Raw genomic sequence first — 21,642 nt, forward strand, 5'->3', positions numbered from 1 at the left:
AAATTCTGTGCATGATTATTTAAATAGCAACCATCATTTTGGACAATTCTTAAGAAGCAACTGAAGATGAAATCATGGGTCCTGGTTGCTTTCCAAGAGATGAAATCTCTAAGCAGGCAGGAAATTGCCATTGTTTAAAAGTTCCAGCTCTGTCTTCAGACCGCTTGTCTCTTTCTCTTTAAGTTGGAAGCAGAGAAATTGTGTGGGATCACTGTAAGCTCCATTGCATATTCTTTCTTAACCCAGTTCCCATATTGGATATAAATTCCACTAGATGCCTCTGTCTTTCATTTTCCTTTCCCAATACACATCAGTACTCACAGTTTTGGGAAGCACAGGAGGGTGCTCTGGGGCAGTGAGGCATCCTTAGCCAAAGAGGCTGTCTAGGGGTGAAGCTGAGAGGATGCTTTGAAACAAATATGAAAGCTATATTTACATTTAAATTAAAATGGAAACTTCTTATAGGTTAGAAAGGTGTGTGTAGTGCATCTGCTGAGGTCTATTGTTTATTCATGCTGTAAATCCTTTGAAATGTGTTAAAATGCTTCCCACTCATTATAAAGCTCCTGCCACCCCTGGATTATGACTTTGATGTCACCAATCCTGCTTCAAAGGGTTCTTTCTGGGCTATTAATCACAGTTTAGCCTCTGAAGATATCGCCAGAGAAAACATTTGGACATCTTTGTGCTAGACTTGCTAAAAAACTTTGAAATCTTGAGTGTCTTGCATATGCACAAATTAGAGCATTTCCCTTCATTGATAACTTTTTATTTTGCCACAGAATCAAATGACATCGTAGGTAAAAAAGCAAACAGAAATCTTCAAGCACTTAGTTTAGGAAGCTAAGGATGGGAGAGGAGATTAAGAGTAGGTGAGTGGTAAGGGGAGAAGAGAGTCTGAACAGGCCACTCAGCTCCTTCAAAGGTAAAAAGCATTGGGAATCAGCGTGGCCAAGACATGGAGGTTCAGAGGCGGGGGGGGGGGGGGGTTGCCTTATCATTTTTTCTCATCTTTCATTTGTTTTTTGACTGACCAGTGCTCACAGTAGCAAATTAGTAAGATTCCTTAGTGTTCTCTCACCTTCTTTTCACTGTTTTGAGACATGTTTGAACAGACTATTCATAGCAAATAATATTAATATTATTAATGCTATTAATAATCAATACTGGCTAACATGAATTGAGCACATGCCTTGAACAATCCCCATGTTGACAGTGCTAATCATGAATTACCCTCATTCAATGCCCATAACGACTCTCAGAATGAGACAATACTGTCTTCATGTTATAGACAAGGAAACTGGAAGCTCTGAGATGTTAACTAACTTGTCCACACCCCGGGCAAATGCAAAAACCCATCAGTCCCCAGGACTCTGGCTGATGCCCATGCTCTCTGTGTCATCTGGTTCACTGCATGGCAGGCTTTTTCCCTGTGTGCTGAGGGACCCATATACCAGATCTGCCAATCACTGTCTGTGTCTTAAACCTTCACAGTCGGGTTCTCTGTTGCCCAATTTCTCTTTTAAGAAAACTCCCAGCTTCTTTTTTCTTGCTTATTTATGTCTTTCAACGACTAACAGTGCTCTATTTGGAGACTTTTTTTTTTATGGTGGTAAAAACACGTAACATGAAACCTACCCTCCTAGCACATTTTTAAGTAAACAATACAATATTGTTCACCATATGCACATTGTTGTAGAGCAGACTCTGAACTTTTTCATCTTGCATTACGGAAACTCTATACCCATTGAACAGCAATGCCCCCCTTTCCCTGTCCCCACAGCCTCTGGCAACCAATATTCTAGTTTCTGCTTTTATGAGCTTATCTAAGACTGGCTTATTTCACTTAGCATAATGTCCCAAGTTCATCTATGTTGTCTCAAATGGCAGGACATCTGGCTGTATAATATTCCGTTGTACATATATACCGCGTTTTCTATATCCGTTCATCCTTTGATGAATATTTAGTTTGTTCACTGCTTGGCTGTTGTGAATAGTGCTTTGATGAACATGGGAGGCAAACACCTCTTCATGATTCTGTTTCCAGTTGTTTTGGATAAATACCCAGAAGTGGAATTGTTGGATCACATGGTATTCTATTTTTAATTTTTTCAAGAATCTCCACACTGTTTTTTGTATTGGTTGTACCACTTTATATTCCCACCAGCAGTGAGAAGTTCCAGTTTCTCCATATCCTTGCCAACACTTGTTATTTTCTGTTGTTATTGTTGTTGTTTTATATAATGGCCATCCTAAACAGTATAAAATGATATCTTGTTGTGGTTTTGATATGCATTTCCCTGACACTTAGTGATGAGCATCTTTTAATAAAGTTTTTGGCCATTTTTATGTCATCTTTGGAGAAATGCCTATTCAAGTACTTTGCCCATTTTTATTTTTTTTATTCTTTTTATATTAAAAATGTAATTAGGGGACCCCTGGGTATCAGCCGTTTAGTGCCTGCCTTCAAACCAGGGCGTGATCCTGGAGTCCTGGGATTGAGTCCCACATCAGGCTCCCTGCATGGAGCCTACTTCTCCCTCTGCCTATGTCTCTGCCTCTCTCTCTCTCTCTCTCTCTCTCTCTTTCTCTGTGTCTCATGAATAAATAAATAAAATCTTGAAAAAGAAATTTAAAATGTAATTAGTTATTTTGGAGAAGAAGCACGTGTGTGCACACACAGTGAGGAGGGGCAGAGGGAGAGAGAGAATCCCAAGCAGACTCCCCACTGAGCATGGAACCCAATGTGGGCCTTGATCACACAATTCTGAGATCATGACCTGATCTGAAATCAAGTGTCGGACATTGAACCAGCTGGGCCACCCAGGAACCCCTCCTTTGCCCAGTTTTAAATCCAGTTATGTTTTATTTTATTTTATTTTATTTTATTTATTTTATTTTATTTTATTTTATTATTTTATTATTTATTTTATTTTTTGCTGTTGAGTTGTAGAAGTCTGTATAGATCTTGGAAATTAACCCCTTATATGCTCTGCAAATATTTTCTCCCATTCTGTAGGTTTCCTTTTCCCTTTGCTGATTGTTTCCTTTCCTGTGCAGAAGCTTATGGTTTGATGTAAAGCCTCTTGTCTATTTTTGCTTTTATTGCCTGTGCTTTTGATATCCTATCCAAGAAATCATTGCTAAGATCAGTGTCATGAAGCTCTCTCCCAATGTTTTTTCCTAGGAGTTTTATAGTTTCAGGTCTTACATTTAAATCTTTAATCCAATAGGAATTGAATGTTGTATAAGATAGGGTCCAGTTTCATTCTTTTGCATGTGGATATTGAGTTGTCCAAACACGATTTGTTGAAGTGACTACCCTTTCCCCATTATATAATCTTGACACCCATTTTAAGGATTACTTGACCATCTATGCATAGATTTATTTCTGGGCTCTATTCTGTTCCATAGGTCTATATGTTTGTTTTTATGCCAGTACCATAGTGTTTTGATTACTGTTGGTGATTAATACATTTTGAAATCAGGAAGTGTGAAGCTTTCAACTTTTTTTTTCCTTTTCTTTTTTCTTTTTTTTTTTTTTTTATTTTCCTTTTCAAGATTGTTTGGAACTTTGGTTACTTTGTGGTTCCAGATGAATTTTAGGGTTTTTTATATTTCTGCAAAAATGCCATTAGGATCTTGATGGGGATTATATTGAATCTATAGATCCTTGTGGGTAGCATGGACATTTTAACAGTATTAGATCTTTCAATCCATAAACACAGTAAAGGGTAGCAGAGTGTGCCATCCTAAAATATGCCACTTTGGCATAAAGATTATTTTGAGCTGGAGGTGATTGAGAAGAATATATAAGAAAAGCTCTCTGCTTTCCCTTTGTTTACATAAAAGCAAGACATAAATTTGTAGAAGTATCCCCCCACCCCTGTCTACCAGGAAGGACAGAAGTTAATCACCAGAGAAAACTCTAGAGGTTTTCTTGTCTGCCCAGAGATAGCACCAGAGGAATCTGTATAACAAAATTTTACTAACTAGTCCTTACCTTCCATTAGCTTCCTCATATATTTACCTTTCCATAATTTACTGCTCCTAGAAATTCAAACATCTTTTGTCACTTACCAAGAAATTTATTATTGTTTTGTTAAGATGCTTTGTGAGCCCAAGTCTAACCACCCCTTCAGTTACTTATCACCAAGTACTCCTGTATGTGTGTGTGATGCATTAATAAACTGCTGTTTGCTTTTCTCTTGTTAATCTGTCTTCTGTCAATCTAATTTGCAGAGCCCCAGGAAATGAACATGAGATGAGTAGAGGAAAAAGATTCCTTTCCTTCCCAAGAACAAAATACCTCTCCATTTATTTGTGTGCCTTCTTTAATTTCTTTCAGGAATATTTTGTAGTTTTCATAGCACAAGTCTTTTGCTTCCTTGGTTAAGTTTATTTCTAAGTATTTTATTCTTTTTGATGCTATTATAAGTAGGATTTTCTTAGTTTCCTTTTCAAATTTTCATTGTTAGTGCATAGAAATGCAACTGATTTTTCTATGCTGATTTTATATCTTACAAATTTGCTGAATTGACTTACTAGTTTTAGCAGGGTTTTTGGTAGGATTTTTAGGTTTATTTTTAATATACAAGATCATACCACCTATGAACAGAGATCATTTTACTTCTTTCTTTCAATTTGGGTGTCTTTTATTTCTTTTTCTTGCCTAACTGCTTGAGCTAGGACTGCTAGTTGAATAGAAGTGGTAAGAGTGAGCGTCCTTGCTCTGATCCTGATCTTAGAGGAAAAAGCTTTCAATCATTCCTGTTGAGTTGTTAGCTGTGGGCTTTTTATATGTCCTTTTTATGTATGGCAATTTTCTTCTTTTGCTAGTTTATTGAGTGAATTGGAGAGTTTTTTATTGTTTCTGTTTTGCTTATGAAACTAATATAAATTCAATTTATATTATAAATTATAATTTGTTTATATCATTAAAGTTGCAAAATCTAAATTCTTCCAAATTTTTCATATTCAGAGCAGATTATTTGGAAAATTAATAAAAATGCAAAAACATAAAGACAAAAATTGCTCATAATACTATTCCTTAACTTTTCCCTCACTTTAACTTTTTTGTCTTTTTTGCTCAGGTAATTTGGCCCAAACAAGAGCCAGGATAACAGCAGCCTCAAGATCTTTGCCTCCACATTTCAGTACTGGGAGAACCAAGGTGAGTAGCAGGTTTGTACTCAAAATAATGTGGACTGTGGGGTGCTTGCTCCTGCCTTTGGGATAATCCTAGGGTAGACAACTTTAGTTTATCTAGCCCACTGATTGGGTAATCTGGTAAAGAGATGAAGGCATTTAGGAAATTTGAAACAAAAACAGTGTCATGGAATTCTTAAAGTACTGTGTCAGGGGAGAAAACTTTTCCTCTACTCTCTTAACTTCAGTTCTTGGGGGTACTGAATTAAACTCAACCTGAAAGTTTAACAGGAGAAAAAACAAATTTTAATTATGTGCATTATCAGGAACTCTCTCAAAAAAGTAACTCAAAGAGGTAATTAGAATTTGAGGCTTATATGCCATCTTTATAGGGGATGAATGGGGCAAGAGGAGGGAGAGATGGGCACTTGTGGGAGAACAGATGACTTTTGGGAAAAACAAATGGTCCCTTAGGAGAATAGATGGGAAGTATGATGGTTCTGTGACAGTGTCTGGTTAGGCAGTTTCTTATCCCAGTGTTCATTTCTCATCTGTGGTGGTAGCAGTCAATCTTCCATAACAGGTTGTGAAACTGCCAGGGAGGAGATTTATGACAGTTGGATTATTTTGAGAGGCCCTGTTTTTAGCCAGATAAGGAGAGTTCAGGAAAAGCCTCTTCTTGAAACTGTTGATTTTCAGATGTCTTCAGCTCAAAATAATACCTATGCCAGTGTGGCATATTCTGGACCCCTTCATTTGTGAGTCTCAGAAAGACAACTTAAGATGCAGAACAATGACACTTGCACATAAAGCCTCTCTAGGAAGAGATAAAGCCCTTTTCCTAGAGGCCATCACCAACCTACAGAGGAGGCTAACAGGGACCAAAATGGAGTTAGCAGAAAGGAAAGAAACCAAACCATTTCCTGTTATTCTGTTTTGCTCTCTGAAAAATGAGAGGTGTACTTCTCTGTGCAAAGGGAATGTTAGAAAGGTTAATAAATATCCCACCGTAAAATATTTTTAATTTCTATCCTTTGAGCTAACGTTTAGCAAGGATCTCAAGGATTGGCTGGCTAATGCTCTCTGTATATACTAACACCAAAACCCAGTTATCTAAAAGGTGAAGCTGTAATAAAATAAATAGATCATATCTCTGAATTTTCATATATTTTATTTACATTAAATATTAAATTATTTAATAAAGAATAATAAATTCAGCCACAGAGAATACTATTGAATATTATCTCGAAATTGATACAAACATACATATTCAAATTTTCTTTGAGAATGAAAGACTTACCTATGCGTAATAAGACTTAGATCATTTTCGTTAGCAATAATTTTTATACCCACATTGCTCTTATAACCACATGTATTATTCTACTTTTCTACTTTTCAGTCTTGTGAATTCGTGGCAAGATATTAGCACTATATAACATGGTTTATACAGGTCCCTAGAAGAAATTTACATCAGAATTTTAGTGGTTCTAAGAGCCTCTTGATACTATTACATGTAAAAAAATTTAGTTGATTCTTAATTATTCATGCAATCATGTTCTATAAAGTTGCTGTGAATACTGAGTCAGCAAACACTGCAGCATTGCTCCTAGGGGAAATATGTGGTTAGGTTCCTGAAAGCCTCTGCTCGCAACATTGTTGTCAACCAATTAGTGCACAATCTTGTTTGATGTGTTTTTCTATTTAAAAGCACATTATTTAATGTATATTTCTTACAAATAATTATATGCAGTATTTCTTTGTATAAAATAATATTTTATTTTTTAGAAGATTTATTTATTTATTTATTTTAGAAAGAGAGAGAACTAAAGCAAGAGCAAATGTGAAAATGGAGGCAGCAAAGGGAGAGGAAGAAAATCTCAAACAGATTCCCAGCTGAGCATGGTGCCCAGCACAAGTCTCAATCTCAGGACACTGGGATTGTGACCTGAGCCAAAACTAAGAGTTGGACACTTAACAGACTGAGCCACCCATGACCCCCCTAAAATAATATTTTAATTGTAGTATTTGTGTCATTGAATCCAAGGCCAACAGCACTATAACTCATGCCCAAATGAAGTTTGTCTTCAACATACAGGTATGTTTCCCAAGAGGTATTTAATAGCTTTCTTGCACTTAGGAACACTAGACAACACTCCAGCACTATGCTTAGGGGCTCTTTTTAAACAGTGAAATCACTAACCAAAAGTACAAAAATGCAAAGCACATGGCACTTAAATAAACCTGGATTATAGCATGAGAGCTAAAACAGAAAGGTGGAATGTCGCCTTGTTCAACCTGAGCTAGAAACAGGTATATTGGGTAATCAGTTTTCACCACTCTGTATGTGTGTAAATCATCATGAAAGCACTGCAGGAACTGATTTGGGGTTTAAAAATAAATATTAGAAAGTAGGCACATTAACAAATACAGAATCCACAAATAATGAGGATCAACTGTCTGTGTTTTTTGGAGTCATTGGCTCCCACTAGATTCTAAAAGAGATCATGACACAAAAAGATTAAAGACTCCTGGGTAATATTCTCATCAGGCCACATTACCATCCTTTCCTCAATTTGCTATTGTGGCTGTTGGATTCTGCAAGGACCCTGTTCCCCTGCCTTCCACACAGAATACCAGCACAGTTACCTTTCTCTCTACACTGCATACTGTTGTTCAGGCCTTGTGTGACAAGTGTGCCCTCTAGTATGTGGCATATATTTACATCATCATAATAATGTATATAAATGAGATGAAAATGACTAGTGATTTGTTTTCATTTGGAAGAGAGATGAGTTGAAAGTTCTAGTTGAGGCATCAGAAAATAAGTGTAACAGTAATAAAAACACTCCAGCAGTTTTTCTCTGCCTTATCCGAGGTAAAAGAACACAAGTGATCTTATAGGAAGCTGACCTCCAACACATTCAGCACCACCACATTCAGATGATGTCAATGCCAGTCTTGCTTTTCCATTCAGCTTTGAAGGCTTTGAGAGGAGTGATGCTATATAGGGGTTTTTTTCCTTAAGGGGTGGATGGATTACTTGATAGCATAAAAATTCTTGACAAGAGATGATGTCAAGAAGATAAATAATAAGCACTTTTGAGGTTTTAGAATCCAAATAGTGGGTACTTACTGAGACCAGGAACAAAAATCTTTCCATTTTTCATTGTTGAAATCTAGGTGGTTTTTAAGACTTCTTGGAATCTATGTCTTTATCCTAGAGTAAATTTAGTTGACAGATAAGGCAAGTATTTTTAATAATACCATGCATTTAGATTGATTTTATAAGTTATATCAAATCACATAGAAAGGCAGTATATATAATGTTTAAGAAGTAAGGTTTTGGAATCAGACAGAACTGGATTTAGATGTAGGCATGGCCAATTACTAGCTAAAAGACCCTGGAAATTTTCCCTAAAATCTCTTGAGCCTTAACCTCTTCGTATGTACCATAGGAATAATAATAGTACTTAACTCATAGGGTCATTTTAAGACTTCACTGGCATAATATAGGCAGAGTGGTTCCTACAGTGATTTTTACTTTGGAACAATGGATGCTTTATTACTCGTGTTTTGGTAACCATCTAAAACTCCATGTGTGGAGTCCATACATATAGTGAAGCTTGCTCATTTCCTGTGAACTTGGAGTTTATATTATAATTTGTAAAGCTTACTCAGGACTACTTTGAACACTAACCAGCACCTCTCATAAGAAATTGGGTAGGACATTTGTCATGTGGGCAGAAAGCAGCCTTGCTCAGCTCCAATTGACTTATATTGTTATATAAATTGATATTGGAAGAGAAAGGATACTGGGTTAGACAGTCAGTGGTTGGATCTAGAATATTGGTTTTACTAATCATCCTGAAATTGGTTTCATTGAAAGTATTTTCTTGGGCAGCCTGGGTGGCTCGGCGGTTTAGCACCACCTTAGGCCCAGGGCCTGATTCTGGAGACCCGGGATCGAGTCCCACGTCGGGTTTGCTGCATGGAGCCTGCTTCTCCCTCTGCCTATGTCTCTGCCTCTCTCTCTCTCTCTCTCTCTCTCTCTCTCTCTCTCTGTCTCTAATGAATAAATAAATAAAATCTTTAAAAAAAAAAAAAGAAAGTATTTTCTCTGCCAATAAGTTAAAAAATCTTGCATGGGTGCTAGTACTTGCCATCTGCCATTGAAGAAAACCCTGCATCATTGACGTTCATCACTAAACTAAAACTAAATCAAGCATGGTAATCATGAAAGGGAAACTGATATACTTCTTACATGTGTGCAAGGCAGTAGCTTTTAACCAGTTTTCTTAATAAGGAAAACAGGTTTTGAGAAGCAAACAGTCCAAGTCCACACAGGTTAGTTAAGTTGAACGGCCAGGATTTGAACCAGGTGTGTCCAGTTCCGAAACTCTGTGTTCTATAGCATATATCTCTAAGCCCAGGAAAGCTTTTCTTTTTTTTTTTTTTTTTTAAAGATTTTATTTATTTATTCATGAGAGACACACACGCACAGAGAGAGGCAGAGACACAGGCAAAGGGAGAAGCAGGCTCCATGCACCGGGAGCCTGATGTGGGATTCGATCCCGGGTCTCCAGGATCGCGCCCTGGGCCAAAGTCAGGCGCTAAACCGCTGCGCCACCCAGGGATCCCAGGAAAGCTTTTCTAGTGTATTTTCCCCTATCTGCGGTAAAAATGATAAGATACTCTGGGGAAAACTGTTTCTTGTGAATTCCCCATCTTTGGGAAGGACTAAATGCTAGCTGGTATCCCTAATGAAATCTACTTTCTGGATTCTTTCTGAAAAAAAATTTTTTTAAAGTAAATGAAGCTACTTTTAACTAAATTAGCACAGGATGACAGACTTTTAAATCAGACAACAACCTACATTTATGTTTTGGTTTGAATTTTTTTGGAGTTTCTTAGAGTTCATAGTAGACCTAGTGCAGACAGAGGTGAGGTTTGTGCCTAGTCTCCTAGTTTGAAGGACCAAGAGATTCAACTTCTGGTATATCCCTTATCCAAAATTTCCTCTTTCAGATCTATTCCATGCTCAGGAGAACTTTGTGACTATACAAGAAGTCCTTGGCCAACACAAAACATTTCCGAACTCCTAAATTAGAAAATACCTCAATAGCATGTTATTTATTCTTTAAAATGTAGTACTAAATATGTAGGTGATAAACTGTGGACAAGCATTAGCACTTCCAGGCTGTATGTAATAGCAAATAGGTTTTTACTTACTTTCCCAGAGTTACTCTGTATGTGAGTAGGACAGAACTTGGTCATGCTGGGTGATTAGATAGGGGAGCCCACCAGCCTTATAACTTTTAGAGTGCAAATTAGTGCTTCATTCTGTATTTTTCCAGTTTGCTGCAGAGGACAGGTACTGATCTTGAAAACAATATTTATTGTACCTTTTAAATTATGTCCCATCCATCAAGGATTTTCTGATCACTAAACTGTTAAATTCTCAAATGCTAAGAGCCTATTGTATATTCTGAGGGGAGTTAACAGGTGAATTCTAATAGAAAAATATGGATGAGTTTTTAAGCTGTCCTTTTTACTGTGCCCTAGAGCCCACTGAGTCCTTTGAATAAAAAGGGAGGGAAATGAGGGAGGAAAAGCAAGATTCAAAGTAAGATAGGATTCTTCAGAGGGGATCCCAGAATAAAAGGAAGTTATAAGGAAGTGGTGGAGAAATGTCCAAGTTTAGACTCTGTGTGTGTTTATATGAAGGTCAGATTGAGGGGAAAGAAAGTAAGGAGAAAAAGTTCAAGAAAACGTAGAATTTACAATTCAACAGAAGGCAGAGCCTAGCAAGATCCTCTCTCCTGCAGTTCTGATTTGCTGGCCCCAAACCTCAGCAGCTCCATCCTCCAAACAGGGATGAGATGGGGGAAGAGGACCTTCAGTGGGTCCTCGCAGATGCCCATAGAAAGAATGCAATACAATCTCTTCAGGTGTGGTGGGTGTGTAGTGTTGGTTTTCCCCTTTTCTATATTAGAAAAGCCTTCCTGCTCAACACCTAGCTTTCATGTCCTCCTTTCTCATTAAAAAAAATATAAAGTTAAAACCTACAGGCTGTACCATAACTTTAGCTGCATGCAAATAAACTGATGGCTTTGGGAATGCATCCAACATGCAGCCTAGAAAAGGAAGCTGCACTGCCCCCTGATATCACTTCATGCAGAGATAGCCTCATATTCCTGCTCACTATTTGGGTTGCTTTTATGGCTATTGAAAACTTAGCTCCCTGTTTATTCCCTTTCTTAAACTGTTTTCTTTAAGCCAATTGAAGCGTTTCCTTCCATTTTGCACAGTCTCCTAAATAGCCCTTGAGGTAGGGCCTCATTATTTGCCCCTCATGCCCTCAACCCTTCTAGCACCCACTTTGCACTTTTGTTGAACAAGGCTGCAGACATCCTCACCCCATGGGGAGGTGGCCGCCTGGACAGCAATTCACCAAGCAGAACACACTTGCTGACAGCAGCATCTTCCAGTTTAAACATTCCTGCTTCATACTCTTGCCACCTGTTCAGAGCAGATGGGAAGCTGCCATGGCAGAGGCTGGTGCTAAAATGCCACTTGTGCACTCTGTAAACCAAATAGCTTGTATGTGCAGGAGCAGGGTTTTTATTGTTAAGGTATGATAACAAAGCAGGTTGTTTCCTACATTTGTTTTCATTCATAAGTTTCTTCTAGTCAGCCTAGGTAGTTGAGATAGATGATTGGGAACATGTGTATCTCAAGCTCTGGTCTACAGTGACCATGTGGGAACTGTGGGGAGTGGGTGGAGTAGCAGCAGGGTTTGATGGCAGGAAGGTAACTGGAACCCATCTAATTCCCTGAGGTCCAACATGGGCTTTGGGCCCATGTCTTTATAATCATCCAGCTTCATGGGTGGTTGCCCAGTTTTCTTTTAAAAAACTATTTGGGGGCACCTGGGTCGCTCAGTGATTAAGCCTCTGGCTCTGCCTTTGCTCCTGTTATCATCCCAGGGTCCTGGGATCCAGTTCTGCATCAGGCTCTGGAGGGAGTCTGCTTCTCCCTCTGCCTATGTATCTGCCTCTCTCTGTGTCTCCTGTGAATAAATAAATCTTAAAAAAAAAAAAAAAAGAAAGAAAAAAATTGGTTTCATGCGACATTATTGGAGAACTTAACAGGGGACCATTAGAACATCAAAAGATATAGAAATAATAGTGATAGGTACTTACACCAAGATCATATGGTACTTTGCAGAGTGTGGTTATTCTCAAGTGAGTAGAACAGCCCAAATTCTATTTTTCTTGTATATGTCTTAAAACTTCTCCTGTAGTATTTACTGTCATGTTCAAAACATCAAGGTCCCTCAGGTATTGAACCAAACAGATTTTGGAAAAGCCAGAAAATGTCTATATCCTTAAACTACTTCCCTCTGCCTCTACTCTAGGTGGACACTCTGGAGGTGATACGGCATCCAGAAGAAACTACCAACATGAAGAGGCAGACCATGGCTTCTTACTTCAGGGTATGGAGTCTTTTTAATCTCTATTCTGCCTATTTCTAGAAAGGACTCCCAATCCTTCATATAAGAGGCTCAAATATGGTGGAATTATTGAAGAGCAAAGCACAAGAGTCAGTTAAGAAAGGTAGGAGTGAAGGGAACCTACCTCTCTGTTCTCTGATTTCAGGAAGATCAGATGAAATCCCATGTGTCTACAGAGAGGACCCTCTCTGTCACTGACACATAGCTTTGTCCATTCAGTGTGTTGATTCTATTAGCATCTGACCCACTTCTTGGCCTTAAAGCTACTGGAACCAGCTGCTTTCCCAGCATATTTACTGAAAAATAAAGTATTTAATAAAATTCCAGAAGGTGGCTTATTAATTTCAGATCCTGAGGGAATGCGTCTTAGTTTTGACTTTATTTTTCTGGATCAAATTGACCCAGACCCAGTTATTTCCCATCTCTGCTGCCCCAAATCTTGAAATTTCATCTAGTAAAATGATTCCTTTGAGTAAAAACATTGTGCCTAGAAAGGCTCTGCTTAGATGCACATTATACCAATTCACATAGATTTATCTTCACAGTATAAAGCACTAGGGTTAGAAACCCTTTGAGATCATGAACCACTGGGAGCTAAGGTCTAGGCAGCTTTGTGGTAGAGAAACTATTAGGCTACAGATGAGATTACTGATCTCAGGTTGTAAGGTGGAGTTGCAATTGGAAGGGGCTCAGTAGGGATGGGAAGCCAGGTGGTCATGAGCTGGGGTTGCACCATGGGTGGAAGGCTCCATGGAAAGCTGGCAGGTTCAAGAAGGACCCAAAGCCAAGAAGTCTGATCTAGTCAGCTGTACTTCAGAAATAAACTAAAATTGGGCTCTGAGGGTATGAATTGGGCCCAGAGGCCTTTGAGTCCAGTATTCCATCCATGCAGTGATTCTTGCCACAGCTTCTCTGACAGGTGGACAGTCAGCTCCTGCTTCATCACTCTCATGGTTGGACATTTCTAATTGTCATTTATTTCTTATCTTGAGATTTACCCTAGTCCTCTCCCCTTTAGTAGCTGTATCTTCCTAGTGTCTTGAGGGGGCAGTGTGTCCCATGAGATTTAGAGACTCTGAAGAACTGTGTGATATCATCTTCCAGATCCTAGAATCCTTATTTCAGAAGAAGCCACCTTTACCTTATGATTTTTTCAGAAATGTATCCATGACAATCAGCTTGGTGTCCCCCAAATGCTAATTCTGAGAAAAAGAATGCATTGACAAGCCAGTTAATACCATTTTGGGTCAGTGGTTATGAAATAATGGGACTGATTTCTTATGTGGCTTGTAATTGCCCCTGAAGCTGTGTCTAAAAGAGAAACTCCAAAAGTGGATGCCCCTGAGGAGCAGCTGAGGCTATTCCCACACAAGCAGGGCTCTGCTTTTCCATGTGCCCTCTTGCTGTGAGAGCCCCCTGCAAGTCATTCTAAAGATATGGGTTGATCTTCATTATAATCAACTTCTCTCCAATTGTCTTGTTTTCTTTGCCCTTTTTCTATCTGTTTCTTCTTTTTCTTCTGCTTCATTACCAGTGCTATCAGTAAGATTTGCTTAGACTTTCTGGTTATTCTTGGGCTGAAGAAGCAACTGACCCCTTTCCTAGTAGCTAGACATTTTATTTTATTTTTTAAAGATTTTATTTATTCATTCATGAGAGACAGAGAGAGAGACATAGGCAGAGGGAGAAGCAGGCTCCCTGCAGGGAGCCTGATGTGGGACTCTATCCTAGGACCCTGAATCATGCCCTGAGCCAAAGACAGACGCTCAACCGCTGAGCCACATAGGTGTCCCAGTTAGACATTTTAAATTACAGGCACAGTTTATGGAATACTACCTTAGACTCCTAGAGACAAGCTAGTTCTGGCGATAGAGTTACTGGGTAACCTAAGCATGTCCTTAGCTAAGTTTCTGCCATAAGGATATTGCTTGGCACTAGGTGATATTTATTTGTTTGTTTATGATTCATCTATTTGTTTTCTTTCTTTATTTTTAAATATTTATTTATTTGAGAGAGAAAATGAGAGCACACATGACCTGGGAGGAGTGGTTGAGGGAGAGGGAAAGGGAGAGAATCTCAAGCAGATTCCCTGCTGAGAGAGGAGCTCAAAGCAGGGTTCAATTGGATGATCCTGAGATCATGACCTGAGCCAAAATCACGAGTTGAATGCCTAACTAACTTAGCCACCTAGACACCCCTCATCTATTCATTTTAGAGAGAGAGTGTTAGTATATGAGCAGAAGAGAGGGTCAGAGTGAGAGAATCTCAAGCAGAACTCCCCCCTCCCCGCCACCAAGCTGAGCAGGGACCCCGACAAAAGGCTCAATCCCATCACCCCAAGATCATGACCTGAGCTGAAATCAAGAGTCAAACACTCAGCCAGCTGAGCCACCCAGGCACCCTGGTACTAGGTGATGTTTAAAGAATGCTTTTGAATCCATAGGCAGCTATAGTATTCATAAGAACCTATATTATCACCCTGTATTACTGGCTTCTTTTTTGGCCTCAAAAAGGTCTGTGAGTTGTTTACAAGCCAACAAACTGCTCTAGAGGCCCCTGTAGGCATCTCTTGTAATTATCTATTATGTTTGTGGTAACCTCATTTCATGTGTATTTTTTCCCCTGATAGTACTCTCTGATGGATCTGCTCTCCAAAATGGTGGTTGGACAGCCCCACTTTGTGCGCTGCATTAAACCCAATGATGACCGAGAGGCCTTGAAGTTCTCCCGAGAGAGTGTGCTGGCCCAGCTCCGTTCCACAGGGATCCTGGAGACAGTCAGCATCCGCAGGCAGGGGTATTCGCACCGCATCCTCTTTGAAGAATTTGTGAAAAGGTCAGGTGGCATCTTGGGAAATACATTATGTTAAATATAGCTGTGCTGTGGCTGTCCTGGTCCCCTGGGATTGTTCCTCCTGCATGTTTGCCTCCTAACATGTAATTGGCTGGTTACCAGCTACCATTTACTTGCTTAAATGTTTGCATTTTTATTGTGCTTCAACTAAATTGCAGTGCTCTGGAGGACAGAGTAAGCACCCTTCTTATCGCTTAAAAAAAATAAAAACGTCCATAGGTATTTATATATTGTATATATCCTTGGATTTCAGAATTTCCAGATATTTAATTGATATTGAATGATGAAAGTGTTCCTCCATAAGTGGATCAAGAGTCTAGTGGGTGTGAATACACCCAGGCACCCAATCCTTAGGCTAAAAAAATGGCATGATACAAAAGCATAGCTGATATTTGCAAAGCACCTAGAATGCCCTAGGTGTATAATCTCATTTGATTCATAGAACAGTCCTGTAAGCTATACTCTATTATTATTCTCATTTTATAGATGAGGAAATTGAGGTGCAGAAAGAAACGTAAGTGACTTTCCCAAGGTCCCATGCTAGTGAATGGTAGAGCAGACATTTGAACCTAGAAGTCTTCATCATACACTTTTATCTCCTCAGTTCATTGCAGTCAACCAATGTCTATTGAAATAAATTGTTTTGGAGCTTTTTAGACCTAGAAATTGACTTTACCTAGGAGTGAAAATCTGTTCCTTTTTATACAGTGGCCATAGAGATGCACTGTGTATCATGTGATTACAGGTAGAATTTTTACAAAATTTTCTGTGAGAAAATAGAGGGCTTTCTGTGTTAACAAAAAGCCACCTGTGAGATGCATTGCTATCTGAGGATGTCCAGAGAGGAAAATTAAAACCCACTATAAAATCTGCACCCCGTCAGTTTTCTTTTTACCTCCTTTCTGAAACTTATGCCCAAGGTCATTTTTCCAACTTTTTCTCTGGAAGAATGAATTCTAATACAGTATCTTGCTTCATCGAATCTTCCAAATGCCACTACCTTCCATGGAAAAGAAAGGGCAAAAAAATTTCCTTGCAGTGAGAGTTTTTAAATTAAAAATAACAAAATGGCTTTTAAAAAGGAAGTGTCTTTGAGCTCCTTTTTCCTCTTAAATTTGGAGGTGGAACAAGAAAAAAAAAGACTATTTTAGCACATGAATGTGACTAGTCAAGTATTTTTAGCCACTGAGTGTGAAATACATAAAAATATTTAAGAAAACAGGTCAAATGCTAAACAGATTGGCACTTCTTTGTTCGTAATCAGAAAGCCATTAGGCAAGTATGAACAAGAATTTCAAAATGTCAGTAAATCTGAAGGTATCAAAGATTTCTGAGCCAGCAAGTTAATTGGTATTTTGATCCTTTTGAGCAATTTAACAACAAAATGGATGAGTTAGCAGTTTTCTTCCTTGATGTTATTCAACAAATAGGTGCCCTTCTTATCTTCCTATTGGGGAGTGCTGTTTTGTAAACTCTTAGCGGAAATATGCAGACAAGACAATCAAAGGCAGGGGAGTCATTCAGGGTTTATCCGGTAGAGGTAAATAAAAGATAAAGACTTGTTTTATGTTACTCTTTACCTTTTTGTATTTTTTGGCATTTGGGACTGAATCCTGAAAGACAGTGTTTGGGGCATTATGTTGTAGAGTTCCTGAGTGGGAAAGTATTTCCCCAAGTCACCCAAATCTGCCACTTGGCCAAACCTAAACTGCTTCCTCACTCCATCATTTTTAAATTTTTTGGCAAAATGACTTGGAAGTGCCCTTCCTATTTTCCATTTATGGAGCCTTGTGGGAGAGAGGTTGTTCCCAACACCTTCTCATCAGTGAGCCAGGTGAGTTGGCAATATTTATCTCTTCGCAGATAGGTATGAAAGAAGTCACCTGGCAGTGCTAGGCAGGTAGCTGAAACCTCCTGAAGTCATACTGTTGAGGGACATCACAGAAAATGACTGAATATCAGTTGGCTTCATGGTCACTGGGCTCTGAAGTATAGGCAGCAGAAAGTCTGTACTGGGGTGAACATAGGACAGTGTGTGTTTGTATGTGTTCTGGCAAATGTCTATAAAATAGGGACTGCACATTCAATTCAAAGTCTTATAATTTGTTTATTAAATTATTGCAGTTTAATAGTGCAATTTTGTAATGAGATCAGAGTTCTGATCTGCTTTTGGATATAGTATTTGGCAAGTAACTTGACATTTCTGTAAAATATATTTCCTTGTCTGCATGAAAAGGTAGGAATACACAGAACCCACATCCTGAATATTTTCATGGATTACATACAGATTCCTTGGCCTTAGTAGGCTTTAAGTCTTCCAGAAAGGCTCACTTCCCCCAGTCAAGCTCATAGGGGGGAGAACTGTATCTCCCAGGACCCAATTCATAATAGCTATTAAATCAATATCTGTTAAACAGAGTAACATTCACTCTCCTGACTCAGGACTTCACAGTTTTGCACCTCATGATGTAGGGAATTTCCACTTTAAGAAGATTACTTATCTTTCATGTGGAATTTTATATACTGTAATCCCAGGACTATTTGAGATCTCTGTAATGTACATAACACCTTAAATTTTCTTTAAGATCTTCCCTTTCAATAGTTTACTATTTCTCATTATTCTCTTCCTATGTTTTCCCTTTGTAATTAAAATGAAATCACTGAAGTATTCTAAACTTGTGGAAGTCCCTGGCAGTGGCAGAAATATACAGTGACATAGAAGAATTTGAGTCTAAATGTGTGGTTTAATGGAATAGATATTAGTTTTTCATAATCATTGAGGGTGGAGGTGATCCTCTCAGCAGATGCAGAAGCAAACATTCATTATTTCCAACAAACCGTGCTATTATTCAAAGTATTTTTTATTTGGAGCTTCCTTCAGAACTAAGCACACAATTATTTTATTTGACTTCTGGGAACACCCAGTGTGACCACCTTTTCTATTAGACATCTAGAATCTTTTTCTAAGATTGGCTCTCAATCTTAGCTGTTTCTGAAAATTAACACACGTACATGACAAAAATTTACCAACTTTGAGGCTTTTATTTATTTATTTTTATTGGAGTTTAATTTGCCAACATACAGCATAAATACCCAGTGCTCATCCCATCAAGTGCCCCCCTCAGTGCCCATCATCCAGTCACCCCCACCCCCTGCCCAACTTTGAGGCTTTTAAATGGAAGTTCAGATATAGATTCTAATAACAAGTCCTTGAAATGTTTGTGGCAAAGAGAGCCTTCTTAGAAATGTAATGTCCCAAGGAATTGGAGAATGAGTAATCTTTAAAAGGAACCCCAGGGCAGCCCGGGTGGCTCAGTGGTTTAGCACCGCCTTCGGCCCAGGGCCTGATTCTGGAGACCCTGGATAGAGTCCCACATCGGGCTCCCTGCATGGAGCCTGCTTCTCTCTCTGCCTGTGTCTCTGCCTCTCTCTCTCTGTGTGTCTCTTATGAATGAATGAATAAATAAAATCTTAAAAAAATAAAGGAACCACATTTATTAGGACCTTTATATTAGTTCTGGTGTGACTTTTTTGTGAATGAGTTACCTGATTTTATAACCTCCTTCCAAGTAGTACCAGAATCTCTAGCAGCTACAGAAAAGCCTTGTGAATGCCAAGGATTATGGACACAATTGTTGTTTTTGAACATTTGTGAAGAATCAACGTGCCCTCATGAGAACTGTCTTCTAAAAAGTCATATATATACCTCTGCCTTTATGTATGTTTCCATACCTCTAGTAGAATGCCTGACACAGAATAGGTGCTCAAACCTTCATCCCCTTTAACAAAAGTGCTTTATTCCTGTTGCTTTTTTTTATTTACCACTTTTATTTATTTATACTCTAAGGAAAAAAAACACACAAAACTCCTCATTGAGGGCATCACCAGAGATGATGAATTGACTTCCTTGGATACTAGAGCAATCCTTTGAGACCCAGATGTTTTGCCAGTGGATGGTCTGGAGTGAGTTTAGAAATCCAGACATTTTTTACTCAGTCACTTCTGGTGTCGTGCTTGGTATATAATGTGTGTTCCAAGGTGTATGTTTAGTGTTTCCCAAATGAGGGAATGTATCAGTCAGGAATGCATTTGACTGTGAATAACAAACATTTTCAGTGCTTGAACCAGGGTTTCTCATTCTCAGCACTGCTGACATTTTGGATCAGATAATTCTTTGTTGTGGAAGACTATGTCTGTGCCTGGTAAAAAGTATAATGTATAATAGCATCCCTGGCTCCTACCTATTAGGATGCCAATAACCTCACCCCCCACCCGCAGTCATGACAGTAAAAACAATGCCTCCAGATATTGCCAAATGTCCTCTGGGGGGCCAAATTGCCCAAATTGAAAACCAGTGGCAAATAGGTTTGTTTGTTAGTTTCTCACAAAAAGAAATTAAGAGGTAAGCTATTTTTAATATTAGTTCAGCTGTTCAGTGATGTCACTAAGGACCTGAATATACCTTCTGACCTCCTTCCATTCCTTTTTACAATCTTTACTTATGTGGGTTGGCTTATAGTCTCATGGTCACAAGGGGCTGCTGCCTTTCTAGATCATGTCTATATTCAAAGGGAGAAAGGGGCAAGATGAATGATGAAGCCAGCTCTATTTGCCCCACCCTTTATTGGGAAAGAAAACATTTTCCCAGAAGCCATTTCACATTTCTTTGGCTTAAACAGAGACACGTAATCATTCCTAGCTACAGAGAGGGACTTAGAAAGTAGGGAACATGACTGGGGCTGGGAACATTCTCACCCAACAGAAAACTACTGATCTTTTAGCTAGGAATAAGTGAGAATGGAAGTGAAAGAGATGTTAACTATGCTTATCACAGAAAAGAAATCTCTTGTTTATTAATTGAATGAGGGGAGGGAGTGACTGAATAACCAAGAGGCTAAGTGAATTTGAATAAATACTTCCAGTTCCCTACAATTCTTTGCTACTCAGCTGCTTCTTCAAGATTGTAGTTTAAGAATTAGCAAATACAGAAGTGCCTGAGTAAAAACAGTCAAGAAAGATATTCAGAACCCATTAATTCCATTGCCATGGAAAGGGTATATTTGCAGTTTTGAGCCTGCAACAAATTCTTTTAGTTCTTGCAAAATGAACTGAATATCATCAGTTACCACTGTGAAAACTTCATCTGAAGACAGGGTCCCTGACATTCCCTTGAAGAGACCCAAGGTTAGCACTGGCTCATAGGACAGGAATTGAGAGAAAAACCAACTCACAGAAGAATCCACACATCTCCAGAGAGGCTAAAATCCAAGTTTCAGTTTTCAAAGAATAAAGCTTATACTTTTTTCTTTGAGTGCTGAGAAAGCACAAATCCTCCAGGAGCTAGGATGGTGATACTAAGCCTTGTCTCTCACAGGACATTCCTGGATTTCCTTTGTTTTTACCTGTAACTACATACGTGAGAGCCTGACATAAAATAGATCCTAATGTGCCATTCAGATAAACTGGTAGATTTGCAGCAAAGTGAACAGAATCCTTAATTCCCTACAAATTGATTTGCATGCTAGTGAGGGACACATTATGAGAGAATGTGTAAGGAAGATAATGACGAGCTTCAACATTGTGAGTAAACATATTACATGCTTATGTGAACAGTCTCTGCATTTATCTTCTAAGGGCAGCAGTAGAGTGGTGGCATTCTCTGGGAGGGGTCTCGAACAACTGCTGTCCTTGTATACTATCATTCCTGCCCATTGTTCTTTGTTTAATTGAGGGAATGAGTTGGCCACCCCTCCCCAATTGTATGTGTTCATGCCTTTTCTGTAGGTGAGATCTTGGATGACTTCTTTCTCTTAATTCTAACATTACCATTTTTATAATCTTCTTAGTGCACTAAACAAAAAAATAAAAGAAAACTTTAAACTCGCCTTTTCAGTATCATTGAAAGACTCTAAGAGTACCTCTAGGAGGTAGCCTGGTCCAACTTTCCATTTCATAGATGAGAAAGCTGAGGCTAGAGAAATGAAGCAGCTCTCCCAAGGTCCCACCTCTAGGAGTCTCTATGACCTCCTCTCTCTATTCTTAGGGAGCAGAATGGGCTCACATTGGCTTTGCCTAGGCTGTGAATTCTTATCAACTTGCCTAAGGCTATAGATGATTCAAAATCTCAA

The 21,642-nt window shown here is 38.8% G+C and overlaps 1 protein-coding gene across 5 annotated transcripts in view; it reads left to right on the forward strand.

The window, feature by feature from the left end:
• The window catches only part of MYO3B (myosin IIIB), a 427,577-nt gene that overhangs the window by 228,007 nt on the left and 177,928 nt on the right, over positions 1–21,642 (forward strand). For all 5 annotated transcript variants that reach the window (XR_005990597.1, XM_041773390.1, XM_041773393.1 and 2 more), the window contains exons 23-25: positions 5,094–5,173; positions 12,566–12,643; positions 15,291–15,496. Coding sequence is in view for 4 of the 5 variants with exons in the window: in XM_041773390.1 (XP_041629324.1) it covers positions 5,094–5,173; positions 12,566–12,643; positions 15,291–15,496 (364 nt within the window). In the remaining variant the exon portion in view is untranslated. The remainder of the gene's footprint in view (positions 1–5,093; positions 5,174–12,565; positions 12,644–15,290; positions 15,497–21,642) is intronic.

Source organism: Vulpes lagopus, chromosome 11, assembly GCF_018345385.1.
Source record: "Vulpes lagopus strain Blue_001 chromosome 11, ASM1834538v1, whole genome shotgun sequence".
NCBI classification, from domain to species: Eukaryota; Metazoa; Chordata; class Mammalia; order Carnivora; family Canidae; genus Vulpes; species Vulpes lagopus.